Source organism: Cavia porcellus, unplaced genomic scaffold (assembly GCF_034190915.1).
Source record: "Cavia porcellus strain 051 isolate PalLab524CR breed Dunkin Hartley unplaced genomic scaffold, mCavPor4.1 scaffold_31, whole genome shotgun sequence".
NCBI classification, from domain to species: Eukaryota; Metazoa; Chordata; class Mammalia; order Rodentia; family Caviidae; genus Cavia; species Cavia porcellus.
Window position 1 is genome coordinate 34,326,526 of NW_026947514.1, and position 24,961 is coordinate 34,351,486.

Consider the following 24,961-nt stretch of genomic DNA (forward strand, 5'->3'; position numbering starts at 1 on the left):
GCGGAAAAGCACCGCCCCGAACTAGATTCCCCGGGGAGCAGAGCGCCACCGCACCGCCAGGCGCTGCCCCCGCCCACAGCTGCGCGGCCCGCACCCGGCGGGGCTCTGGCCACCCTGCCTGCCTGTGCACGGGCTTCCTGCACAGCCTCAGCCGGAGGTTGCTTTTAAGGGCAGTGACAGCAGTGTTTCTTCAAAAGACTTAGAAGCTGCACCTAAACACACTGAAGACGATCTCCTTTTCCTAGTTTCCCGGCGTCCGCTGAGGCGCCCGCTCCCTCAGTCAGTCAGTGACAGGCAGAAGCCCGGAGGCGCCCACCCCGCCGCCATCTTCCTCCCGTGGCCCCTGCGGGACTTGTTACCCCTCTTTTGCTGGAATACAATGCAACAGTCCTATTTCTTCAAAGTAAGTTAATTTTTTCTTACAGTGAATGGAATATATACTGATACTAAAACATTTGAAAAGTCTCCTAAGGAATTACGTGAAAGGTAGAAAATTATTCCTGGAAAAGAAAGAGACAGTTGTGCCTTGGATGATTTTTTTGGTGTAGGGAGCTTTTTGAGCCGAGGTCTCACTCTGCGGTTCAGGCTGGCCCTGGGCTCGCTTTGCAGGCCAGGCTGGTCTTGAGCTAGCCACGATCCACCTGCCTCAGTGCTGGGATTACGGGAGGCGCCACCACGCCCGGCTTCCTTAGATGATATTATCACCCAACTATGTCTCTGGCCGATTATTTCCTATTTATTTTGCTCATTTATTTGCTTTGTGTATAACTGTTGTGAGGTCATTTTGAAGTTGACCTACATTTTTCACCTAACATTATAAACATATTCCTTCTGTCACTATTATTTGTGTAAAACAGCTTACATTTTTCCAAATTAAAAATTACTTTTCTGTTGGAGAGAATTAAGATAAGTGTAAATAAGGTATAAAATGTCCATAACCCCATAATCTAGAGATAAACCGCTATTCACAAAATGAATTTTTTCCTTAATATGTTTTTATATCCTGGAGGTTGTAGTCTTCATTTTTAATCTTCTCTGACGAACATTTTTCTAGGCCAAGAAACATTCTTCAACAGCATAGTAATTGATTTAATAAATTTTTATTGAGTGCCTAAGATCTTGCTAGATACTATGGTAGTTCCAGAAACAAGATAACGCACTTGCCCTTCATATTTTTAATTTTATTTAGCCATTTCTGGTGGATGATTATATCGTGTCCATGCTCTCATAAATTCACTTTTAGAGCACAGTTTGGATACGGTATGATTCACACCTATGTGTCCCTGTGTGTTTGGCGCTGGGCTGGAACCAGGCCTTGGGCATGCCAAGCACTCACCCTCCCGCTAGGCTGTGCCTCAACCCACAGTCAACATCTCTGTAACTAAAGCTTCATTTCTGTCAAAAGGTATAGAGTTTTTAAAGGATTTTAACTCATAATCATTTCAAGAAAGCTGAGCCAATTCTCCTCCATACCACGAATCTGTATAAATTTCCAGTTAACCACACCTTTGGTAACAATGAACTTTTTTATTTTTTTAATTGGCAGTTACATTGGTTAATTTTTTCTGAAGGTTGGGGGAGCAGAGGACAGAAATGGGGGACATTGGTAAACGGGTACAAAGCTATAGCTGGGTGGATGGAGGACACCCTGATGTTCTATTCCACAGTGTGATGGCTATAAATTAAAAAAATAAAAGTGGACTTAAAGCTTTTTCTTTTTTTGCTTTCTGAAATGTTTTACTGTATTAGTCATTATGGAATTTCTAATTTCAGTTCCTTGAGAAATCTCCGTGCTGATTCCATAATGTTTGTACCAGTTTGCACTCCCATCAACAATGTTCCTTTTTCAGAACATCCTCGCCAGTACTTGTTACTGTTCAATTTCTTAGTGATTGCCATTCTTTCTGGAGTAAGATAGAATTTAATTTGCATTTCCCTGATGGCCTGGGATATTGAGCATTTTATCATATATTTGTTTTTTTTTGTTGTTGTTGTTGGTACTGAGAATCGAACTCAGGACCTTACACTTGCCAGACAGACACTGTGCCGCTGAGCTGTATGCACGGCCCCATGTATTTGTTGATCATTGGTAAATCTTCCTTGGTGAAGTGTCTGTTCATTTCTCTTGCCCATTTCTTGACTGTCTTTAATTGTAGGTGGTTTAATTTTTTTGAGTTCTTTGTATATTGTAGCTATTAGTCCTCTGAGAAGTAGCTGGTAAAATTTTTTTCCATTCTGTAGATTGTCTCTCACTCTGCTGTTTTGCAATACAGAAGCTGTTTAGTCTTCTGTAATTCCCTTTGTTGATTCTTGCTGTTACTTACGCAAGTGAGGTTCCCAATGGGAAATATTTTCCTACATATATGTCTTCAAGAGTTTTACATATTTTGTCCCTCAGTAGGTGTTTCTATTTAAATGTTTAGATTTTGGATCCATTTTTATTTTTAGGATATGTCGAGAGAGGTTACATTTTTAATCTTCTGTACATTCACAACCAGTTTCCCTAGCTCCACTTGATCTTTTGATGATAGCCGTTCTTTCTGGAGTGAGAGTGACCAGTGATACGGAATATTTTTTCATATATTTATTTATTGAATATTTATACATATATCTATCTCATATATATAATAATTACTATTTTGACTCTGGGGATTGAACTCACAACCTTGTACTTGCCAGGCAGGCACTTATGCTGTTGAGCTAAATCCCTGGCTTTTTATTTCAAGTATTTTATACATTAATATTCTGTTTTACTTCTTCATCTGAGAAGTGGGCATCTATTCATTTCAGATGCCCATTTGTGAATAATCTTTAAATTTGGAAGGTCTGATTTTTCTTAGTTCTTTATATATTCTAGATATCAGTCTTTTGTCTGAGAAATAGCTGGTAAAATTTTTTCCCACTCCATGGCTTGTCTCTTGAATCTATTAATGGTTTCTTTTCTTTTTTTCTTTTCCCTCCCCTGATTTTTTTTTTTCTTTTTTTTGTCTTTTTGAGGCAGGGATTACAAGTGTATGCCACCATGCTTGGCTGCAACATACAAAAGCTTTTTACTGTGTGATCCCAGTTGAGTATTTGTAGTATTTCCTATGTGATCAGGGTTTTGTTCATAAAGTCTTTGCCTATACCTATGTCTTAAAATTTTACCTATTCTATCTTCCAACAGATTAAGAATTTCTTTTTTTTTAAGTTTCTGTTTTACTATTTAATCTTCAATCCATTTCAGTTTTACTTTAGCACATGGTGTGAGATATAGGCCTAGGTTTAATCTTCAACATGTGCAAAGTCAGTTTTCCCAGCACCATTTATTTAAGAAGCTATCTTTCTTCCAGTGAAGGTGTTTGGCCCCTTTGTCAAAGATAAGGTAGCTGAATGTGTTTGGAGTTGTTTCTGCCTCTTCTGTTCTGTTCCACTGATCCTTGGATCTGTCTTCTCTGCCAGTACTAGGCTAGTTTTTATCATGGTAATTTTGTAGTATAATTTCAGGTTGGGGATTGTGATGCCCAGGTGTTGCCTTTATTGCTCAGAATGCTTTTGCTATGCTAGGTCACTTATGGTTCTAAATTAAGGATTGTTTTCTCTAGTTCTTTGAGGTATGCTATTGGTATTTTGATTGGGATTACATCATCTGTATATTAGTTTTGGAGATATGGTCATTTTTACCACATTTGTTCTGCCCATCTAACAACAAAGGATATTCTTTATTCTTTTTTTTTTCCCTTTTCTGTTTTTGTTTTTCTTGGGACAATATCTTGCTATATATTTTAGGTTGGTTTTGAGCTCACTTTGTAGTCCAGGCTGGCCTCAAACGCACAGTGATCCTTCTGCCTCAATCTCCCAAATGCATACATGGGTGAGCCACCATGCTTGGCTTTCATTTTTCCTTATACTGTTCAATCTCTTTTTTCAGAGTACTGTAGTGTTTTATGTAAAGATCCTTTACTTCTTTCATTAGACTGATTCCTAAGTATTTCATTTTCCTTGATGCTGTTGTGTGAAAAGTGTCATTTTTCTAATTTCTTTCTTAGTGAGTTTGTTGGATACAGGAATGCTATTGGTTTTTTTTTTTTTTTTGAGTGTTGACTTTGTATCCTTCTATACTACTGAATTTGGTTATTATTTCTAGGAATCTTCCTTTGGAGTTTTTGGGTCTTCTATGTAGATATGTCATCTACAAATAATAACATTTACCTTCTTCCTTTCCTATCCTTATTCTTTTTCTTTCTTTTTTCTTGTCTAATTACTCTGGCTAAAGTTTTCAGAACTATATTGAATAAGAGTGGTGATAATGGACATTCTTGTCTTGTTCATGATTTTAGAGTAGAGGCTTTCATTTTTTGGCTGTTTAATATGATGCTAGCTATTGATTTGTCATAGATGGCTTTATTATATTGAGGTAAAGACTATATCTATCCCAATTTTCTGTAAAGTTCTTACCTTCAATGAGTGTTGGACCTTTTCAAAAGCTTTTTGTGCATCTGTAGAAATGATCATGTAAAAAAAAAAAAAGAAATGATTATGTGACTCTTACTTTTGGCTTTATTGATATGGTGGATTACATTTATTGATTTGCATATGTTGACCCATCCCTGCATTCCTGGGATGAATCCCACTTGGTCATAGTTTATAATCTTCTTGATGATTTGTTGTATTCTGTTAGCCAATATTTTATTGAGAACTTTTGCATCTATGTTCATTAGGGAGACTGACTTGTAGTTTTCTTTTTTTGTTGGATCTTTCTCTGGTTTTGGTATTAGAGGAATACACTTCCAGGAATGAGTTAGGGAGAATTGTTTCCCTTTCAATTTCATTGAAGAGTGTGAGGAGTGTTGGCATTAAGTCTTTGAATTTCTTGTAAAAGTCTAAAGTGAATTCATGAGGACTTGGGATTTTCTTTTTTGGTAAGGTTTTAATTACATTTTCAATTTCATTAATTGAAATTGGAGTTATTCAGCAGTTTTACACCTTCTTGATCCAGCTTTGGTAATTCATATGTTTCTAGGAATGTGTCCATTTCTTCTATGTTATCAAGTCTGTAAGAGTAGAGGTTTTTGAAATAGGTGCTGATGATCTGCTGTATTTCCACAGAGTCTGTAGTGATTTCACCCTTTTATTCGTTATTGCATGAATTTAAGTTTTTTCTTTCCTTTTAAAAATAAGGTTGGCTAGGGCTTATCAATTTTATTTATTCTTTCAAAGAATCAACTCTTTTACTGATCCTTTGTATTGTTTTCTTAGTCTCTATTGCATTGATTTCTGCTCTGACCTTTATAATTTCCTCCCTTCTTTTGGCTTTGGACTTGACTTGCTCTTCTTTTTTTTAGATGTTTGAGGTATAGCATCAGATTGTTTATTTGTGTTTGTTCTGTTTTTCTGATGTGAGAATTCACCGCAATAAATTTTCCTCTGAGGACTGCTTTCATTGCATCCCACAGGTTCTGGTAAGTTGTATTTATATTTTTCATTTGCTTGTAGATATTGTTTAATTTTTTCTTTAATTTCCTCTGTGACCCACTGACTGCTCAGGAGCATATTATTCAATTTCCATGTGTTTGTGGGGGTTTGCAGTTTCTTCTGTCATTAATTTCTAGTCTCATGGTGCTATGATCTGATAACATGCATGGGATAATTTCAGTTCTTTTGCATTTACTTAAGCATGTTCTGTGGGCTAGTATTTGGTCTATTTTGGAGAATGGCTGCTGAGAAGAATGTATTTTCTGATGTTGGGTGGAACACTTTTTATATGTCAACCAAGTCCATTTGTTCACAGGTGTGATTCAGTTCTGTTATTTCTTTGCTGATTTTCTTTCTTTTCTTTTTTTCTTTCTTTGTACCAAGGATCGAACTCACAACCTTGCGTTTGCCAAGCAGGCACTTACACCACTGAGCTAAACCCCTGCCCACTTTGCTGATTTTCTGTCTTGTTGATCTGTCTCTTTGTGTCAATGGGGTGTTAAGGTCTCCCGTTATAACTTTGTTATTACTTGATTTTTCATTTCTGTTAATATTTGTTTTATATTGCTGGGTGCTCCCAAATTTGGTGCATATATATTTAAGATTGTTATCTCTTCCTCTTGAAGTTTTCCCCTAACTAATATGTAGTGACTTCCTTTATCTGTTTGGATGATTCTCGGTTTGAAGTTCACATTGTCTGCAAACAGAATAACTACGCCTGCTTTTTCGTCGGGGTTCCTGTTGCATGGAATATTCTTTTCCGTCCTTTGACTTTTAGTCTATGAGTTTTTGGGTTAGATGGGTTTCTTGCATACAGAATATGGTTGGATGTTGTTTCTTGATCCATTCTGCCAGTCTGTTTCTTTTAATTGGTGAATTGAGGTCATTCACATTAATGCTTATAACTGAACTATATTGATCTATTTTTGACCGTTATCTTTCTGCTGTTGATTTTTTATCTTTCCACTCTGTTTAATTGTTTGTCTTGGTTAGTGGTCTTTTCCTATGTCTATCTAGAATGTCTTTCAGTATTTTTTTCAGGTTAGTTTGGTGATCATGAAGTTTATCAGCTGTTCTTTGTCATGGAAGTACCTTATTTCTCCTTCCACTTTGAAGGACAGTTTTGCAAGGTACATCAGTCTGGGTTGGAAATCATTTTCTTTTAGGATCTGAAATACTTCACTCCACGCTCATGACTTCATTGTTTATGTTGAGAAGCATGCTGTGATTCTGGTGGGTTTTCCTTCATAGGTGATCTGTCTTTTCTCTCTAGCAGCTTTTAATATTCTGTTCTTATGTTGGATTTCTGGGATGTTGATTATTATATATCTGGGTGTAGTTTTATTTTGACTATGGCTATTTGGAGTTCTATATGCTTTACTGGTCTGTACGTCAGTTTCCATTCTCATGTTTGGGAAGTGTTCAGCTATTACTTCTGTGAATAGCCTCTCGATATCATTTGTGTTGTCATCTTCTTTTTCATTTATCCCTATCAATCTTATGTTGTTTTTCTTTGCATCATCTTGAAACTGTGGAATTGTTATTTTCTGATTCCTTGTTTGTTTTCTTTTTGGTACTGGGGATCGAACTAAAGACTTCATGTTTGCCAAGCAGGCACTTATGCTACTGAGCTAAACACCCAGCCCTAAGGTTTTTTTTTCCCCTTTTCAATTTTTTTTTTTTTTGTACCAGGGAACAAACTCACAACCTCATGCTTGCCAGGCAGGCACTTATGCCACTGAGCTAAATCCCTGGCCTTCCTTGTTATTTTTAAAAGATCTTTCCTTTCCTGTTCACTAGCTGCAATCTTATCTTTGAGGTTTGAAAGTCTATTTTCACTTTCATTGAGGCGGTTTTGCCAACTTTCAATGGAATTTTTGATTTCCTGTATATCTCTTTGAGTCTATTTCATGCATTGTTTCTTTCTTATATAGTTTGTTTAAAGTTTCCATCTTTTTTAATCATTTCTCTAATTTTTAAACTATGTCTTCTTTAGATGTGTTCAGCATTTCTTTCATTACATTTATTATTTCTTCTTTTATCTGGGAGATTATTTCTGATCTGAGTTCTTTTATAGCTTCCCAGAGTTATTTCAATTGCCATCATTTCAGGAGTTTCAGGTGTACGGCTTACATTTTGTTCTATGTCCATGTCTCCTGGGCTTGCTTGGGATGGGCTGGAGGTTTGAGATTGCATTTTGCTCTTTTGTTTTGCCATTTTCCTATTATATTCCCTTAAGGAAACTGAATGCAAGGTCTCAGTTGTTTCTTGAGCTGACAGTATCTGTCCCTATTGCAGGGAGTTTCCCCAGTTGAGAGGAGGTCCTTAGACAGACCTAACCAGATGGTTCCAGCCACTTGGGGTCACCCAGTGGGGCCTTACTAGTCTTGGATAGAAGTGCCAAAGTTTCCCCATGGGCTGGAGAGCGCTGCACACACTTTCAGCTTGTCAGGCGGAATTGGTTGTATCATTTCTTAAACTCCTCCTTTTTTTAAAAAAAAAAAAAATCAGTATCTGCTCTAGAGTCTCTAACCATGTCTTTCATTATGGCCACTATCTCTATAATTATCTGAGAAATTATTTTTTTCTTTCTTTTCTTCCTCCTCTTCCTCCTCCTCCTCTTCCTCTTTTTTTTGTACCAGGGATCGAACTCACAATTTTGCACTTGCCAAGCAGGCACTTTGCTACTGAGCTATATTCCTGGCCCTGAGAAATTATTTCTGATTTGATTTTTTAAATGAAACCTCATTCATTTGCTTTGTTATTGTTGCCACTTCAGAGTCCAGGTGGGCCGTTTTCAAATTTTTCCACATCATTGGCCCCTAGGCTTGCCTTTCATGAGCTAGAAGTCTGGCGTTGCATCTCATTTAAATGTCCTCTCCTTTTCTATTTTTTTTTTTTTTTTGTTGTTGTTGTTGTTTAATTACTAGCTTAATGCCTATAGATTGCTGATGGAGAGTGGTTTTATTTCTAGTATTCGGAACTTATTAGAGATATCTTCCAGGTGTGGCTTTTGTGTTTTGAATCAGTTACAAAATTGTATCTTTTCTATTTATTGGGGATGAGAAGTTGCTACCCCTGGTTCTTTTGCACTTGCCTTTAGCATTGTTTATGACCGTTAGACAATTTCAATCTTGGCATACCAGGAAGAACAACTGGTTAGAGCAATTACATCACCTTGGCTAAAGTACAATCAGCAATAACAAACAGCCTAGAAAATGACAAACTGAGGTCATTATTAATTTCCTACCTTTAATCACATGAACTAGATTTGTGGTTATGTAATAAAATCTAAAATGAACAGAAAATCATGTACAGTAAATAAGCTCTCAATATGGTGATTTTATTAACAAGGGAGATGATTTAAAAGGGGTTGGGGGAAAATACAGAAATAGAAGAGAAAGAGATTGGAAGCAAGGTAGAAGGAGAATAAAGGAAGATTCTGTAAACTTTAGGAAACTGGTGAAGAAGACTGGCAAGAAAGAGAGAAGAATGAAATAAAAACAAGAGCAGAACAACAAGAAAACCAGAAACCGTGTTCACACTCATAAAAGCAAGAATAATCAATCAAAAACAATATAAAACAAAAAGAAAAAGTTAAAAAAAATAACATTAAATTTAAAAATTGTCCACTTGACATGTCTTTGCTGTCATTGGTGGACAGTGTATGAAGATAAAGTTCAGAGCCGAGCTGACTAATCCTAGCAAGCCAGCCATAGCGTTACAGTGGCAGTGGATAATCTCAGCAGGCCCATACCTTTAGTTCCACTGAAGTTCAGCCTGGTTTCTGGCTGTGAGGCTAGAACCCAGTTGGTTCAGCCTGTAACACTCCATGCACCTCCTGAATTTGGCTCCCTGACCTTATGCTGACTCGAACTTGGCAGCATCACCCTCACAGTGATATCCACTGGATGGAGTTGGCCTGAAGCGCTCTGAATTCTGAGCTCAGTTGGCCCCTCTCCAGGATAGCTATCTGCCAATCACCCGCTCCTGAGGGATGTCTGGATTGGACTCACCAGCCACCACAGTCTGCCCGTGTTCCCTGCTCCATTCCACTGGTGTGTTTCTCTGTGGAGGCCTCTGGGGTCACCAATAATCACTGAGTGTCTGTGGTTCGAGCCACTCCTCCCATGCAATGAGTCAGGGCTCAGGAAGAAGGTGTCACTTGCCACCTCCTTCTTCTTCATTGAAATCTCTTTGCTTTCCTCTCCAGGGTTCGATATTGGCTTCAGATCCCTCATGGGTCTGGGTACCCATCTCCCTTCTCCTTTATTCCCTCATCTTGCCGTAGTCCAGCCTTTGGACACCAGACCTCAGAGAGGCCCCTTCTTCGCTGCTTATGACTCCATTTTCTCTAAAGTCTGATTTGTTCTTTCTTTTCTCACATGGTCTCACTTTTCTAACACTCATACCTCTTCTGAGCTGATCTTTTTCATAGAAATATCTCATTTTTCCATTTATTATGAAGGACAGTTTTGCTAGGTAAGAATCTGGTTAGAAGTTATTTTCTTTTAGGGTTTAAAATACTTCACTTCAAATTCTTTTGGTCTTTATAGTTTGTGTTGAGAAGGTGAAGAAAATAGATGGGGAGCTGAGACAAGAGAGACAACCTAGGCACCAATTAAATCAGAGCCAGTGAAAGAACCAATACACAAACCAACCTAAAAAACACAAGAAACTATAAAAGCACAGAACTCCACATTACTAAAAAATCAAGAAACACAAACACTTAAGCCTATGGGATGTCCAATGGGAATACGGATTAAATATTCCAGTGAGACACTGTGCATGTGAGTCCCGAGTAGCTGTTGGCCCGTCTGAGCGCTCACGCTCCAATAGCTGCTCTCACCCCGCCCCCTGCAGTACTGCCGCCAATCAGACTCGGGACTTCTGTCTGCCGGGTTGTAGGGCCTTGCAGAGCCTGATTCAGCCTGAGATCTTGGGTTAGATCCATGCAGTCTTTTCTCCTGGGTGTGATCGATTCAACAGACAGGTTCACTGGCATGAAACTGTCCACTGGATCAGGACTATTCCTATGAAATCAAATCAGTTACAGCAACAACAGGGCAACTCATTACAGTAATATCAGGGCCAGCGAAGAGATAACACACCATAAGACCCTGATTTGGGTCTCCTTTTAGCCTATAGTAGAAATTCACTGTTATAGTGTAAGCATCTTAACAACCTAACTCTTTTCTCATTTATTTGTTTTATTTAAAAGAGAAAAGTCAGAAAAGAAAAACAAAAAGCATAAACAGCAACAGCAAACTCAATAACAATACAGGGCTTCAAAACAGAATGAAAGAAATTTAGCAATGGTTGTTATATTGCACATTGTTCTCTTTTTTTCAAATAAAGAAAGGAAAATTAAGGAAAATAGAAAAACAGAAAAGGGTAGAACAATACCGAATGCAAAAAAATTATCATCATACAATCACTAGTTGATATATAACTCATTGTCATCTTAGAAAATAGCTGCCACAGTCACAAAATCAAAGCATAAATAGGGGCTAGACTCTCAAACATTGACAGTGCAAATCTTTCTGTTCAATGTGTGAACAGAAATTCAATAATATGGTCATCTATCTTACACACTATACATACAGTTATACTCTTTAGAGCACTTGCCTTCCCTTTTGCTTTCACAGTATCTATTATACTTTTTGGATCTCATTCTGTCAATTTTTATTATTTTTTACACTAGAGAGACAATGTGATATTTACTCATGTGAGTGTTGCTTATTAATGAGGATATTTTCAAGTTGCCTCCATTTACCTAGAAAGGCCTTAAGATCATCCTTTTTATAACTGAGTAGTATTCCATTGCATAAAAACACATTTTTTTTTTTATCCACTCTGCAGTTGAGAGGCATTTTGGTTGTTTCCAAACTTTAGCTATCACAAATTGTGCTGCTATAAACATGAGTACACACATATCTCTTTGACATGATGTTTTCAATTTTTCTGGGAAAATACCCAGGAAGGGAATAGCTGGATTGAATGGAACTTCCAATCTAGTTTTTTGAGGAATCTCCATACTGATTTCCACAGTGGTCATACCAGTATGCACTCCTACCAACAGTGGAGAAGTGTTCCTAACCAAGAATGTAAAAGATCTGTATGCTGAAAATTATACTACTCTGAAAAAGGAGATTGAAGAGGGTATTAGAAAATGGAAGGATATTCCTTGCTCTTGGTTAAGAAGAACGAACATTGTGAAAATGACCATATTCCTAAAACTGTTATACAGATTCAATGCAATCGCAATCAAAATATCATCAATATGCCTTACAGATTTAGAAAAAACATTCTTAAAATTTATCTGGAAACAGAAGAAACCTAGAAAAGCGAACGTGATTCTGGGCAACAAAAGTAAGACAGGAGGATCTCACTTCCTGACTTGAAACTATACTACAAAGCCATAGTAATAAAATCAGCATGGTACTGGCAAAGAAATAGACCTGAGGATGAATGGAACAGATTAGAAGATGCAAACACTACTACAAAGACACTCAGCCACCTTATATTTGACAAAGGGGCTAAACATGTTCATGGAAAAAAAGCCTCTTTAATAAATATTGTTGGAAAAATTGGCTTTCCACAAGCTGAAGATCTTCTGCTCTGTGGTATAGGCAGGAGGACCTGGGAGGGGGCAAAGGATCCTAATGCTGGGAAGAGTATGTTACATATTTAGAAGGAGGTAACAGGGAAAACTGGGTACAAAATTAGTAGAAACGAGGACAGGAGATGAGGATAGGAAAAGAGTCCGTGACTGCTTAAATATTACAGAAAAAGAAAAGGGAAAGAAGCAAGAAAAAAATTTGAGAATGAGTAAGACGGAAGAGGTCAGGGTAAGAGACAGATGAAAGTTGAGGGGATATAAAAGGACAAGAAAGACTTTCCTTATCCTCTATAAACTATATGAGGAGGAAAAAAGGCCGGAGGAAGAGAAGCACACAGACACACTCAAAGAAGAAAAAAGAATAAAATAATGGGGAAATGTATGGAAAGAGGAAAACAGCAAAATATAGAAAAACAAAAAAAGTAAAATAAAAACAGAATGAAAAAATAATACAAAGAATAATTCTGAAAGGTTTCTGTGGCTTTGCACCCCGGCTCCCTTCCTCAGCCTTGGGTTAGGCAGCAGCTCTGCAGCCGGGATGTGTCTGTGTTCGTGCTGGACGTGCACGGGGCAGTCGGGCCGCACAGTGCCGGGTGTGGGCTCTGCTTACGGGGAGGACAGGCCGTGTGTGCAGTGCTGGGTAACCGAGGCTGACCCGGTCTGCCCGCAGGAGCCGGTCTGTTCTGCAGCCCCCGCCCCGGTGGGCCTCCCCGGCTGTCTCCCGGCCGGCAGGCGGCCTCCCGCGCCTGTCCTTACCTCCTCCACTCCGGGGCCTGCTAGCTCTCGCGGTCCCTGCAGCTCTCGCTCCGCGGCTGCGGCTGCAGGCTCTTACGCCCGGTCACTCACCACCGTCCGTCGCGGAAGGCCGCTCTACAAGTGCCCTGCATTTCCCCGGCCGGTTTCAGCTGCAGGGCTTCTCTTAGTCCTGATGCATCTCTCTGTTCTCCGTGAGCAAAACAGTGGTCCGTTTCATTTCGCCTCGCCCTGGCTGAGGCAGAGCTGTGGCTGCGCTGCAGGTCCCTCCTCCGCGCGCGGAGCTGGTTCTGTAACCTAATCCGCTGTCTTCTCCTGGGTCCGAGCCTCCTCTTCCCCGCGGGCCTCCACTCACTTTGGTTCCCGGCCAGCTATTGTTTTGCACGCTCTACACACTCGGTCTTGGGGACGCTGAGCTGCGGGGAAACACTCTGCTCCACCATTTTGGGGCAATACTTGAGTTTTTGGTTTTTGTTTGTTTTTTTCCTGTGGAATGTCTATTCTCACCGTTTTTTTTTTTTTTTTTTTTTTTTTTTTTCTAACGGAGACCTTTTCAGTGGTCATCTTCCAACTGATCTCTGTTAATTGTTTTAAAAACCAGTTCGTTTGTTCCAGTACATAGAAGCTCTTAATTACTAAGGTTTTTTCCAAGAGCAAAGTCCCTCCTACTACATCTGGGACTCAAGCAACCCTCCACCTCTGCCTTCTAATATTCTTCACGCCATATTATGCAACATCCCACCTGAATCAGGACTGTGTATTTCTACTTCCTGGTCTTTTCTAAAACAGATTTAAAAAAATTTTTTTTTTTAATTTTGTGATTTCCACCCTCAGTTTTACCACTGAAGTTTCAACCCATCCTGCAAGATACTAGTAATTCTATGTATACTTAAAACTTAAAATAATGCTTACATTATATTAATATCCTCTTTTAGAGGTGAAAAGCTTAAGGTTCGTGTGATTTAGCAAATGCCACACAACTAATGCACAGCAGTTTAAGACTTTAAACCAGATCTCCTTTGACTCCTAAGTTCCCTGAAAATAAGACTTCACTGGAAAATAATCAGCCTTGAAAACAAGAAATCAAAAATGCCAGCCCCAATCACCATGGTAATGACCAGTGCTTATTTTCTGGTTAGGTCTTATTTTTGGGGAATCATGGCTTTCAGATGCTGGGTTAAATCTGCTGGAAAAGGCTGCCTGTTTCAGGGGAATACTACTCCTTCCAGTCAAGCTGAGGGATTAGATCTCATTGTTGACATAAGGTTACTCAGGGTGCATTCCAGAACTGGGACCTGGGGGTTGTTCTAGAACTTGATTATGAAGGAGTTAAATATTTTGTATCACATACCTTTTCCTCTTGCTTGGCCCTGATTATGTCATCATTTTCGAACACCACAGTGACCCCCGGGGAGTTTGTGGCATCAGAGATACTTTTGACTTCAGTGGCTTCTATGACTTCTGTGACTTCCGTGACGATTTTTATATCAGGGAACTCTGTGACCTCATTTTCTGGAATATCTGTGACATCTGTGATGTCAGTAGCATCCGTGAACTCTGAGAAATTCATGCTTTCTGTGACATGTACAGGTAGGTACATGTGTGTGGCCTGTGCATTGGTGAAAGCTGTAATGTCCATGATGTCCATGGAACTTGTGACTTCAGTGCTGTTTGTGATTTCTGAAAGGCTTGATACTTCTGACACTTTGGAAGTTTTGGCTTTCTTCTCATTTAAGAGGGAGATGAGGTCCATCCATTGAGAAAATAAGGCATCTTGTTTATTCGCAGGGACGCAAAGCTGCAAGTAGTAGGCTCTACCACTCACCAGCTTCACTTTGAGGCGCATGCTTTTAGCATCGTGCACAGAAAGAGTCACAAACTGCAGAGGAAGAAACCTGCAAACAAATGCCATTGTAACATTATCAAGAACCTGGTCGGAGATCTGTAAAAAGGTCTTTCTTTTTTATATTTTATAGCAGGAGAACAACAGGCTTATACACATCTGTCTCTCAGTGGGGATTCCCAAGAGTACTCAAGACTCTTGATGGACTAAAAAACCAGAGTGCCAACTATTTACCACAAGATATTGTTCACTTTAATTCATCCTGAAAAACTGACTCTTAGAGAGGTTCAGGAATCTGATCAACATCATAGAGCAAGTTAGCGGCTGAGACAAAACCAGAGATAATTCTGATAGAAGTTGGGCTTTTGGAGGGAGGGAGAAGGCATATTCTTGAGAAGTAGTGTACTATTATGAGTCTTCATTTCTTGTTACTTAGTTTTAGTTTTTACAAGTCAAATATATGTTTGATTGATTTTGTCATAAACCATTTTTCTCAACTTCAAGGATACAATTTGGTCATTCGCAGCAGGGAGAGCAAGTGAGATACTGCTTTGGAGCAGGGGTCATGGGGTTTCCCTTTTCAGCTTCCCCAGGGAGGGTGCATGTTTGCTGGGAGTCTTAACCTCTTTCCTTTGTAACTCACCTGGTGAGCACCAGTTTCTCTGTAGGAGACGCCAGGAGATTTTCGAACAACTGCGCTTCATGTTTTTGTGTGGTGGGCTTCAGATGTGCCAACAGCATCACATTGGGGGTCTTTTGGGTGGAACTGGAAGAACAGATGCCCACAGTCACCCAGTTGGCTCGGTTATGAACGTAAATGGATTCTCCTCTCCTGTTGACCTGAGTGCAGAGAACAGGAGAGGAGGTTTTTGATAAGAGGCATGGCCCTCACAACCTTGCTTACTGGAGGCATGGTACGAGAGGTCAGCAAATAAAGGAGAGATGGATCATGGTGCATCCGCTCTCTACTAGCTTATGTTAATTTTTGGAGATACCACATGGGCAGACATAGTCCTGGACTTGGGGGTATCCAGGTTGGCAAGCAATTTAAGTAATTAATTGCTATTGTATGAAGTGTTACTAAGCACAAGTTCAGGATGCTGTGGGAGTGTATAACAAGGGATTCAACTGAGTTTAGGGTAGGGATATAGCCAGCAATGTGCTGGTAAACCTTTAATAACTCTTAAAGACACATTTATACAGAAGCTTATTTAAAATGTTGCTAACATAATGGATAAGTAGCACACACTTTATATTTTATATATATTCTTTCTTCAGTTTCTATTTTTTTCCCTTTTGGTGCCAGAAATTGAATTTAGGACCCTCACTTGCTAGGAGGTGCTTGTGCCACTGAGCTATATTTCAGGCCCTTTATTTCACAGAGACAAGTGATAATTCTATACCTCTTTGTTAAACTCTTCTGTCCATAGCATCAAAGGATAGGCAAAAGGAAAGCATAATAATAATAATAATAATAACAATAATAATAATAAAAGAATTTTGAGTTTTGATATTTAGTTTCTTTGTTTTGGATATAACCTAATTGTAAGCTTATATAATTTAGTTTTTTTGTTTGTTTTTTGTACTACTAGGGCTTGAACCAAGGCCTCACAAATGCAAAATACATAATCTAGCTGGGGCTTTAGCTCAGTGGCATAAGTGCCTACCCAGCAAGTACAAGGTAATGAGTTTGATCCCAGGTACAAAACAAAACAAAACAAAAAAACAAACACTCACAGTCTACCACTAAGCTGTATACCCGGCAATATAATTTAATTTTTATTACTGGCTGTGTTAAGCCATACATGGCGGTACGTGCTCAGAAGGCTGGGCCAGAAGATTGACTGATCCCAGGAGTTTGTGGCAAATAATGAGAAATTGGCTGTTGCAAATTAAAATAATACTAATAATAGTGGCCATGTTGAACAATTGATTTACAAACATCCCAAACAGCTAGCAGCAGGCCCACTCCAGTTCACCCCCGTACGTGGGGGTCAGAGAAGCCCTTGACGAAGGGACTCTCAGTGAGACCTAAAGGATGGGGAACAGCCTGGCTCGGTGGAGAGGAGAGGGTAGAGACACACATGTATAAAAAACAAGACTCTTCGGCAATAATGTTTTTGCTATTAGCAAAAAAAGATTGGAAAAGGAGTAGTCGGAGATCTGAAGAAAGCCAGAGAGGAGCAACACTTTGATTTCTTAGCTGTGTGATAACCTATTTAATGAAGATAGCAACCACTTAAAAGCAAACATTTTCAGAAAGAGGCTGTGGCCCATCCAAAAGTCACGTCTCTCTTCTTATTAACAGAGTCTTGAGTTTATTCATTATCTACCCCTCACGGCTGGTGACTCTGTGGGGAGGGGTTAAATTCCAATTAAAACTGAGGAGGTGACTCCATCTCCTTGGCAGACTGATTTCAGCAGGGGGCATGTGCGCCAGGCCTGGCCAGTGAGTCCAACATAAGGGTCTGCTGGTGGGTGGTTCTGGAAAGTATTTCTCAGGCCCCTCACCAAGGGACACCGGGATGAGACAGTTTTTTCTTGTGTTATTGGCAGCTGTCACTGTTCTTTTAGATGTGATGTCTTGCTACAGGGTGATAACAGAGAGAACCTAAATCCCTGAGTGCACAGGCATCCTGAATCTTTCACTCTATTTGAGATCACTTTGTCTGTCTGTTTTCTCACTTAAGCCTATTCACTCAGAAATCTCAGTGACTTGCAGCCAAAAACATACAGAATCAGGAGAGGCTGTGCGTTCTGAAGGCTCTGATTTATCACACTGTGACATAGGTCTGTGTCTAGTCTATCGACTGTAATCTCCCCAGTGCAGTGCAGGTATATGTAATTAGAGTGTGCAAAAGGTGATTTGGAAATGGCATAGAAAGAAAGGTTAAAAATAAAATAAATTCATAGGAAAGTAGGTACAAGGCAAAGAACATCACATCGTGACTTGTCACACGTGTTCTGGGGCATCACCTGACGTGCTTCTGGAGGTTCCCCTCCTGACTGTGATATACTGGGCTGGGGAGGTCACCTAACCCTCAGGTGTGAATACAGAGAATCCACTTATGAAAGAGGAAGCTTCCTTACTTTTGGGTAAGTGTCTGTTATTTTTCTTGTAACTCCTGTGGAATCGGCTGAGTCCGCTTGGCTGTGTGGGACTTAGAGGTAATAATAGCTAAGTGTTTAGTATAGACATTGTGAGAGTATGGCCCATACCACTGAGTGCATTTCCCTAATCCTTTGTGTGAAGGTTTTAGTGTTGTATGTTTAGGGGAGAGTTGGCACTTCTTTCATGCACTGAAATGTAGGATGCAGGAACATTCTTATGAGAAGAAAGCTTTTCTCTCTGACACTATCTGACAATTATGTTTTTCCTTTGGAGCTAAGAGTCATTTTTAAAGAATTTTATATAAAAGGAAAAAGAGAAAAAACAAAACAAAGTGGTGTAAGGGTACAAGTAATACAGAACTACAAAAAAAAAAAAAAACCAGTAAGAAATCACCAGTTAATAGATTACACATTATCATCTTACAGATAGTTGCTCAAGTCACAATATCAAAGCATACAAAGTGAACATTCAAACAGAGAGACTGCAAACAGTTGTGTTCAATGATCCAACCAAAAACATTAATATGGTCAGCTATTTAACACCCCTAAACACACTTGCAGCTGTATCCTTTAGAGCACTTTTTTCCCTCTCTTTTTTACAACAAAATTTACACATTTTGGGTTTTATTACTCCTTAGTTCTTATTACTTATTTTTTTGGAAGAGAATTAAGAATCATTTTAATTCCGAATCTGTTACACACTTTTTTTTTCTTAAAATTTCTTCTAGAAAGAAGTCATCTGAATGCTTCCCTGTGACAGGATGTTCTAAAAATCACTTCATGTGACTTTGGGAAGGTTATGGTAGAATGACAATTGTGGTAGAATTAGGACAGAATCCCTGCCTAAGAGTTTGTATGGAGCATTTGAAATGGATGTCCTTTTAGCACTGTAAGTATTCCAGGTTGTTTAAAATTCCAGAACTGTTGCCTTCAATGATACCACAGATTCCCTTGCCACATTTAAAACAATTCTCCTCCCAGCCTTTTCAGTCGTCTTGAGAAAATTAAATACTAAAGTTATTGCAATTTTCTTTGATGCTAAAGTAGTTACCTGAATAAAATTGCTCTCTAACATGGGAGCAGACAGAAAAGGGGCATATTCTCCTTCATCCAACATATTTTGAAGATGTCCTGGACCACGCGTGTCAACTGACTTCCCTTTGTTCTTCTTCATTGTACTTATACAAAAACATCAGAAAACTGAAAGAATGAATATGATAAAATGTAATAGTTAAATTTCATTTATTAACCAATTCAGCAAATTTTATTAATACCTAGATACATCTAAACAGGACTGATAAGGTCCATGTCCTCATAGAGCTTTCACTCTCGAGGTGACATTGTGGAGAAAAGAAGTTGGGATGATATAGACGGGAAAACAGACACTTGCAATACAGAGTGATGGAGCTATGTGGCTAGAACGCAGTGAGATTCAGTCGGAGCTTAGGAAAGGGCTCGCTGGCAGACTTCCCAGTACATGCGACCCCTCCTCTGAACCGTTACTTTCTATATTCCGTGGTATACAGTACTACTTTGCAGGTTTCTCAAATTCTTTTTTATGTAAGAAGGATGTCAAAACTATACTAAACTGAGAACACTTCTTCCACACAATTAACTCATGACTAAACCTTGGCTCTTGGCTGGGAGGTAAACTATGGATATCGACCTAATCAATAACAGGTCCTATCCCACTATCTAAGTATCTCTCTCTCTCTCTCTCTCTCTCTCTCTCTCTCTCTCTCTCTCTCTCCTCTGTCTCTCAAAACTGCTTCAATAGACATTGACTCTATGACATTGGATTTCACTTTTCATCTGCCAAAAATACTAATTCTAAGAAGTTAATACTAAGGTTTCAGTAAATATAAAAGTCTGCCTTCCCAATTAAATAGACATTTCTTTTTAAAAGGCTAATTTTTTAAAAAGGTCAATAATTATGTGAAAAATATAGATATCACTAATCATTAGAGAACTGCAAATCATAGCTACAATGACATATTACTTCACATTCATAAGGTTGGGAACTATTTAAAACTAAGCCGAAACACAAAGCCAGGTAGCATGCCTGTAGTCTTAGCAACTGGTAGTTCAAAACTAGCTTGAAGTAGATAGTGGAATCTTGTCTCAATAAAACAAAAACAAAACGGGGCTGGAGAGGTAGTTTAGTGGTAGAGCGCTTGCCTAGCATGCACAAAGCCCTTGGTGTAAGCCCGCTACTGCAAAACAAACCAAAATTATCTCCTGCTCCTATAACTACAGACAGAACATAACAAGTGTTGACAGGGATGTGGAGAAATTTAAACTTTCATGTACTGTTGGACAGAATGGTACAGCTGGTATGGAAAACAATGATGGCTTCTCAAAAATTTAAATACAGAAATGCTGTATGACCCAATAATTCTATTGCTGCACACAGATTTCAAAAACTGAAAACTTTAAAAGACATTTGTGCTCCCATGTCCATAGTAGTATTTAGCATAAATCTAAATGTATGCTGATAAACAAAATACGATATATATATATATATATATATATATATATATATATATGATGGAATACGAGCCTCAGAAGGAAAGAAATTCTCACACATACTACAATATGGATGAGGCCACTGTGCTGAGTGAAATAAGCCAGTCACAAAAGCCACGTATTCTATAATAGAGCTACCTAGATTAATCAAATCCCAGAGACAAGTAGAATGCTGGTTGTTAGGGTTACGGGGTGAGAGAACAGGGAGTTAGTGTTTAATGAGTACAGTTTCACTTTTACAAGATGAAAAATGTTCTGGAGCTGGATGGTGATGGTCACAACAACATGATGAATCTAATATCACTGAACTATGCATTTAAAAATAGTTAAGGTAGCCACTTTTATGTGGATTTTACCACAATAACAACAAAATAATAAAATATTTCTCATCTCTTTCACAAACTATACACCAGTTAAAGGGTACTTAACTGGCACCAGTAGATCAAATATGTGTGTATGTGCATGAGCGAGTGTGTATGGATATGTATATGCACACATTTAGTCTCACTTCAATCCTTTCTCAGAGACTCCTTTTCTTCCTAGGTGAGCAAATGGGTAGGTGGTGAGCAGCTCGTGTTGTAGCCCAGCTGTGTCTGTAAGGAGCAGAATCCTCCATTCCTGACATGTGAACACACGGCTCTGGGCACAGCCAACCATGGGAATCTGACTCCAAACACAGTTATATCCATCAGACCTCCCACTGGTGGCCGCTCAGCGGCTCCCTTTACTATGTCTTATGCTTGCACAGTGGGAAAGTAAAATGTCTCAAGAAAAGCAAGAAAGCAAAGAAAATAAAATATAGGAGCCAAATTGAGAGAAAACAAAACACCAAACAAAAAAGCATTTGAGGAAAAAAGGAGAGATACAACAAACAACATCATCTAAAACAGAAAGGATGAGAGAATATTCAACAATGTTCTTTTTGCACTTATTAAGTGGCAGGCAAAGAAGGCTTTCATGGACTGTCTGATTCAATTTGCAAAACGCCATGAAGAGACCCCATTGGGTTAGAGAGGAAAGTAACTACCCTAACATCACACAGCTCAGGGCCACGGTGGGCAAGGCCTTGGGTTCCTTATCCTTGTGCCCCTCTCAGCTCAGAGTCTCATCAGTTCACAGTTCTCTCTGGGTATACAGAAAAGCTGATCACTATAGATGGCGTCTTTGTATACTGAGTCTCCAAGAGAGGAAGAGAAAAACATGGCGTGGAAAGTGAAGTAAATAAGAGAGGAAAGGAGAGAAAGAAACTAAAAGACGAGAGGGTGTGCACACAAGCTCATCTGTAAGGTCTATCACATCTTACCTCAAGCCCAGCCACTGTTCTCTGTTAGAGACAAGGTTTGCAACTCACTTCAGTTTGTGCTTCCTCCTTTTCATGATGAAACCTTTGTGAAAGAAACAAAAATAGGAAATAAAGTATTATATAAAGGAAGCTAATTGCAGTTCTATACTTTATTTCTACTTTCCTGTTAGGTGGGCAAAGATAGTCAGAGGGGTCTGCTGTCCACATTTGAACACATATCAGCCACTGCTGATGATCATGATCTTCTGTGGATGGAACCAGAGTCCACTGCTTGTCATTGACCTGAAACTGCCCACAGTGAAATGCTAGGCTTCTCAGACACAGAAGGTATTTGATGAATGTAGCACAGGAAGTGACCCAGATTTTTACCCGAGTTGTGTTTAAATGCTGTTTAAAATGTGTTCTGTGGTTATCTGAAATTTTATGTTGACACATATTAAGATTGAGAAAATCTCAGTGCAAAACTAGCAGAACACATGTCAGAAGCTTGGAAGAAGGAGGCGAAGTATTCCTTTAAGAAATGTGCAGAAGATGATGGACTAAAGAATATTGTGTGAGAAAACTATAAGTAATAAGAAAGCATTGCTTTATATAATTAGCAGCTTTTTTTCTTTCTTAGTGGCCCATAAAATAATAGTACAGCCTATTAATGATGGAGCTTAGCTTTTGTTTTTTGTTTGAGACAAGGTCTTGCTATGCAGTTCAGACTGGTTTTGAGTTCACTACGTGGCCCAGGCTGGCCTTGAACTTGTGCCAGTCTTCCTGCCTTAGTCTCCCTCGTGCTGGGATCACAGGTGTGTGCCACCAAGCCCAGCTGGATTTTAGATTTGGGAAAATGTAGTAGTTAACTCATTCATCCAGAGGTGGATGATACAGTGCCTACTAAAAAAACCACTCAGGGGAATGAAACCGCCCCCTTGTTGGAAGTTGTGCCTACTGTTTAGAGACACTTGCTAATTAGTTGGTGCACATGGCCACTAGAACTAGGGTGTCTCTTTTCTCAGTGAAGGCATTTATTTTCCCTCCAGAGCTCCCTGGATTTAAGAACAATCTCTCCAGAGAAAAGTTAGCAGAAGATCTCCCAGGGTAGCTGTGGAATCAGGACACAAAGATGATGATGAGGGAAACAGGTAGAATTTAGAGAATTTGTAGCCGTGAGTGGGTTTTGCCTTCTTGTTTTTGAACTTGGAACAAAGATGAGTCATCTAAGGAGCAGAAAAGGTAACAGGCTCTCTCATGATCTCTGATGTGATGTTTTTCGTTTCTATAATTTTGTCCTGATGTTATCTTGGCCCTCTTGGATTAGGTATGCATTGAATTTTGACTGTGTTATTACTGATTTGATATTATCTACACACAGTACCCTCCCAATCGCACCAAGTATCCTGATTAATTCGTCAAGACTGCACTCTTCTTCAGATGAGTGGTTCTGTGGAACCAATTTGGTCACAAACACACACACACGCATACCCTGCATAATTTGTCAGTGGTTCACAATTAAGCCATTAAATTAACTACATAGTAATTTCACTTTTAATATCTAGTGACAGTATTGAAATTTTGATCTTTTGAGTTTTACAAATAGACTTTTCACTTAATTACTATATATTAATATTTTTCCAGAACATTAAATATCATTTAAAGCACTAGTTAGCAGTCATGGCATGAAGCCATTTGGAACAACATAACCTCTTGTAAGACATGCCAAAATTAATTGTACTTTGTGATTAAACTGAAGTTTGACAAATTATTTTCTTTTAAAAAGAAGTAGATAGATCCAGGGCTCTCGATTACTTGTACTTGGCTTTGCTTTTTTTAGTGCATAAGTCAGCTCAGCCCTCACTCTCCTACCCAGTAAGTAGTCTTTCTACAGTTATTAATTTTGATGGTTCAACATAATTTTATTTTGTATGGACTGGAATATTGCAGATAGTTTTGTTATCTATCCATCGATGGATCATCTATCATCTATCATGACAAGTTCTTACTATGTAGTCCAGGCTGGCCTCAAACTCATGCTAATCCTTCTGCCTCAGCCTCCCAACTGTTGGGATTGCTAATTCTTTTATCTTTAAATCTTTTTTTTTTAAAGATGGGTTCTCTGCCCTGGCTGTTCTCAAACTCCTGGACTCAAGTGAGCTCCAGTTTCAACCTTTTGAATGCTGGGACTACAGGTGACATCACTGGGACTGACTTAGATTAGTTTTTAAAATAGTTTTATTGAGAAATAACTTACAGACCAGCCAGCTTACTTAAAGGGTACAAATTTCAGTGACTTTGCAACCATCAGTATTGCCCAATTTAAAATGTTTTTATTGCTATCTATGGATACACTTTTAATAAGGATAAATGAAAAACATGAACAGTGCGTGTACAGCTACCTTGCATCACCTTGTGGTCATTCCACATGAGAATGATGACCCCATAGCCTTTAATCAAGAGTGGTTAGAGCAGAGAGATGTTGCTGGTGAAACTTGCAACAATGTTACTTATACTACTAACCTGAATATTTACAGATTAAATACAAATATTTTATTTTATATTTTGGTGCCAGGGATCAAACACATGACCTCGCACTTGCCAGACAGGTGCTTATGCTGCTGAGCTAAATTCTCAGCCCTAAATATAAATATTTCAAACAGTAAAAATCTTACACAAATTCTTTAGGAAAGTTCTACTATCATGCTTTGTTAATATATGTGTACTAGAGTTCTACAATACAACATTGTAAATAAAAAGTAAAGTTCAGTATTAAAAGATTAATTATATAAGGGCCAATTTAATTAAATGACAATACATATGTGTTGAATGAATGTGTGAATTAACACAGAGAAACCCAGCATGGTTTCTATAGGCCACTTTAGGGACACAGAACTGGCTTCATTTCATAGATTCATACAATCTTTCATTATAATTTGTTATTTCAGGGTTATATACTAATTTTCCCAATCACAGTTTAGATTTTTCTAGTACATATTTATGTTCTTTGGTAGGTTCACATTAAATCAAGTAAGCAAGACACAGAGCATATAGTGTAGATAAGGGTTTTAGCTGTGCTGCAGAGCAAAGATGGCCTGGGAAAGTTTTAATCCTATTGGAGGATTTAATCCTCTACCACTAGCAGATGCTTTACTTCTTTGTGTTTTTCTTTTTTCTTTCTTTTTTTTGGTGATGCCCAGAATTGAACCCAGGGCCTTTGCACTAAGCTGTCTTCTCAGTTCCTTTTTTTTAAGACAGCATCTCACTAAGTGGTAAATTGTCCAGGCCGGACTTGAATGCACCATCTTCCTACCTCAGTGTCTCAGAGTTCTGGAATTACAAGTGTGCACCACCAGGCCTGGCTGCTATT

At 38.9% G+C, this 24,961-nt stretch overlaps 1 protein-coding gene across 5 annotated transcripts in view; it reads right to left on the reverse strand.

Annotated features, from left to right (window-relative positions):
* Window positions 1-24,961, reverse strand: part of Garin2 (golgi associated RAB2 interactor family member 2) — a 55,560-nt gene that overhangs the window by 25,237 nt on the left and 5,362 nt on the right. For 4 of the 5 annotated variants that reach the window (XM_063241485.1, XM_063241483.1, XM_063241486.1 and 1 more), the window contains exons 2-5: window positions 21,613-21,694; window positions 18,835-18,983; window positions 15,316-15,512; window positions 14,181-14,724 (exon numbers count right to left, since the gene is read on the reverse strand). In XM_063241485.1, coding sequence (XP_063097555.1) covers window positions 14,181-14,724; window positions 15,316-15,512; window positions 18,835-18,957 — 864 coding nt within the window. In that variant the 5' untranslated portion in view covers window positions 18,958-18,983; window positions 21,613-21,694. The other variant, XR_001201800.3, reaches the window with a different exon arrangement.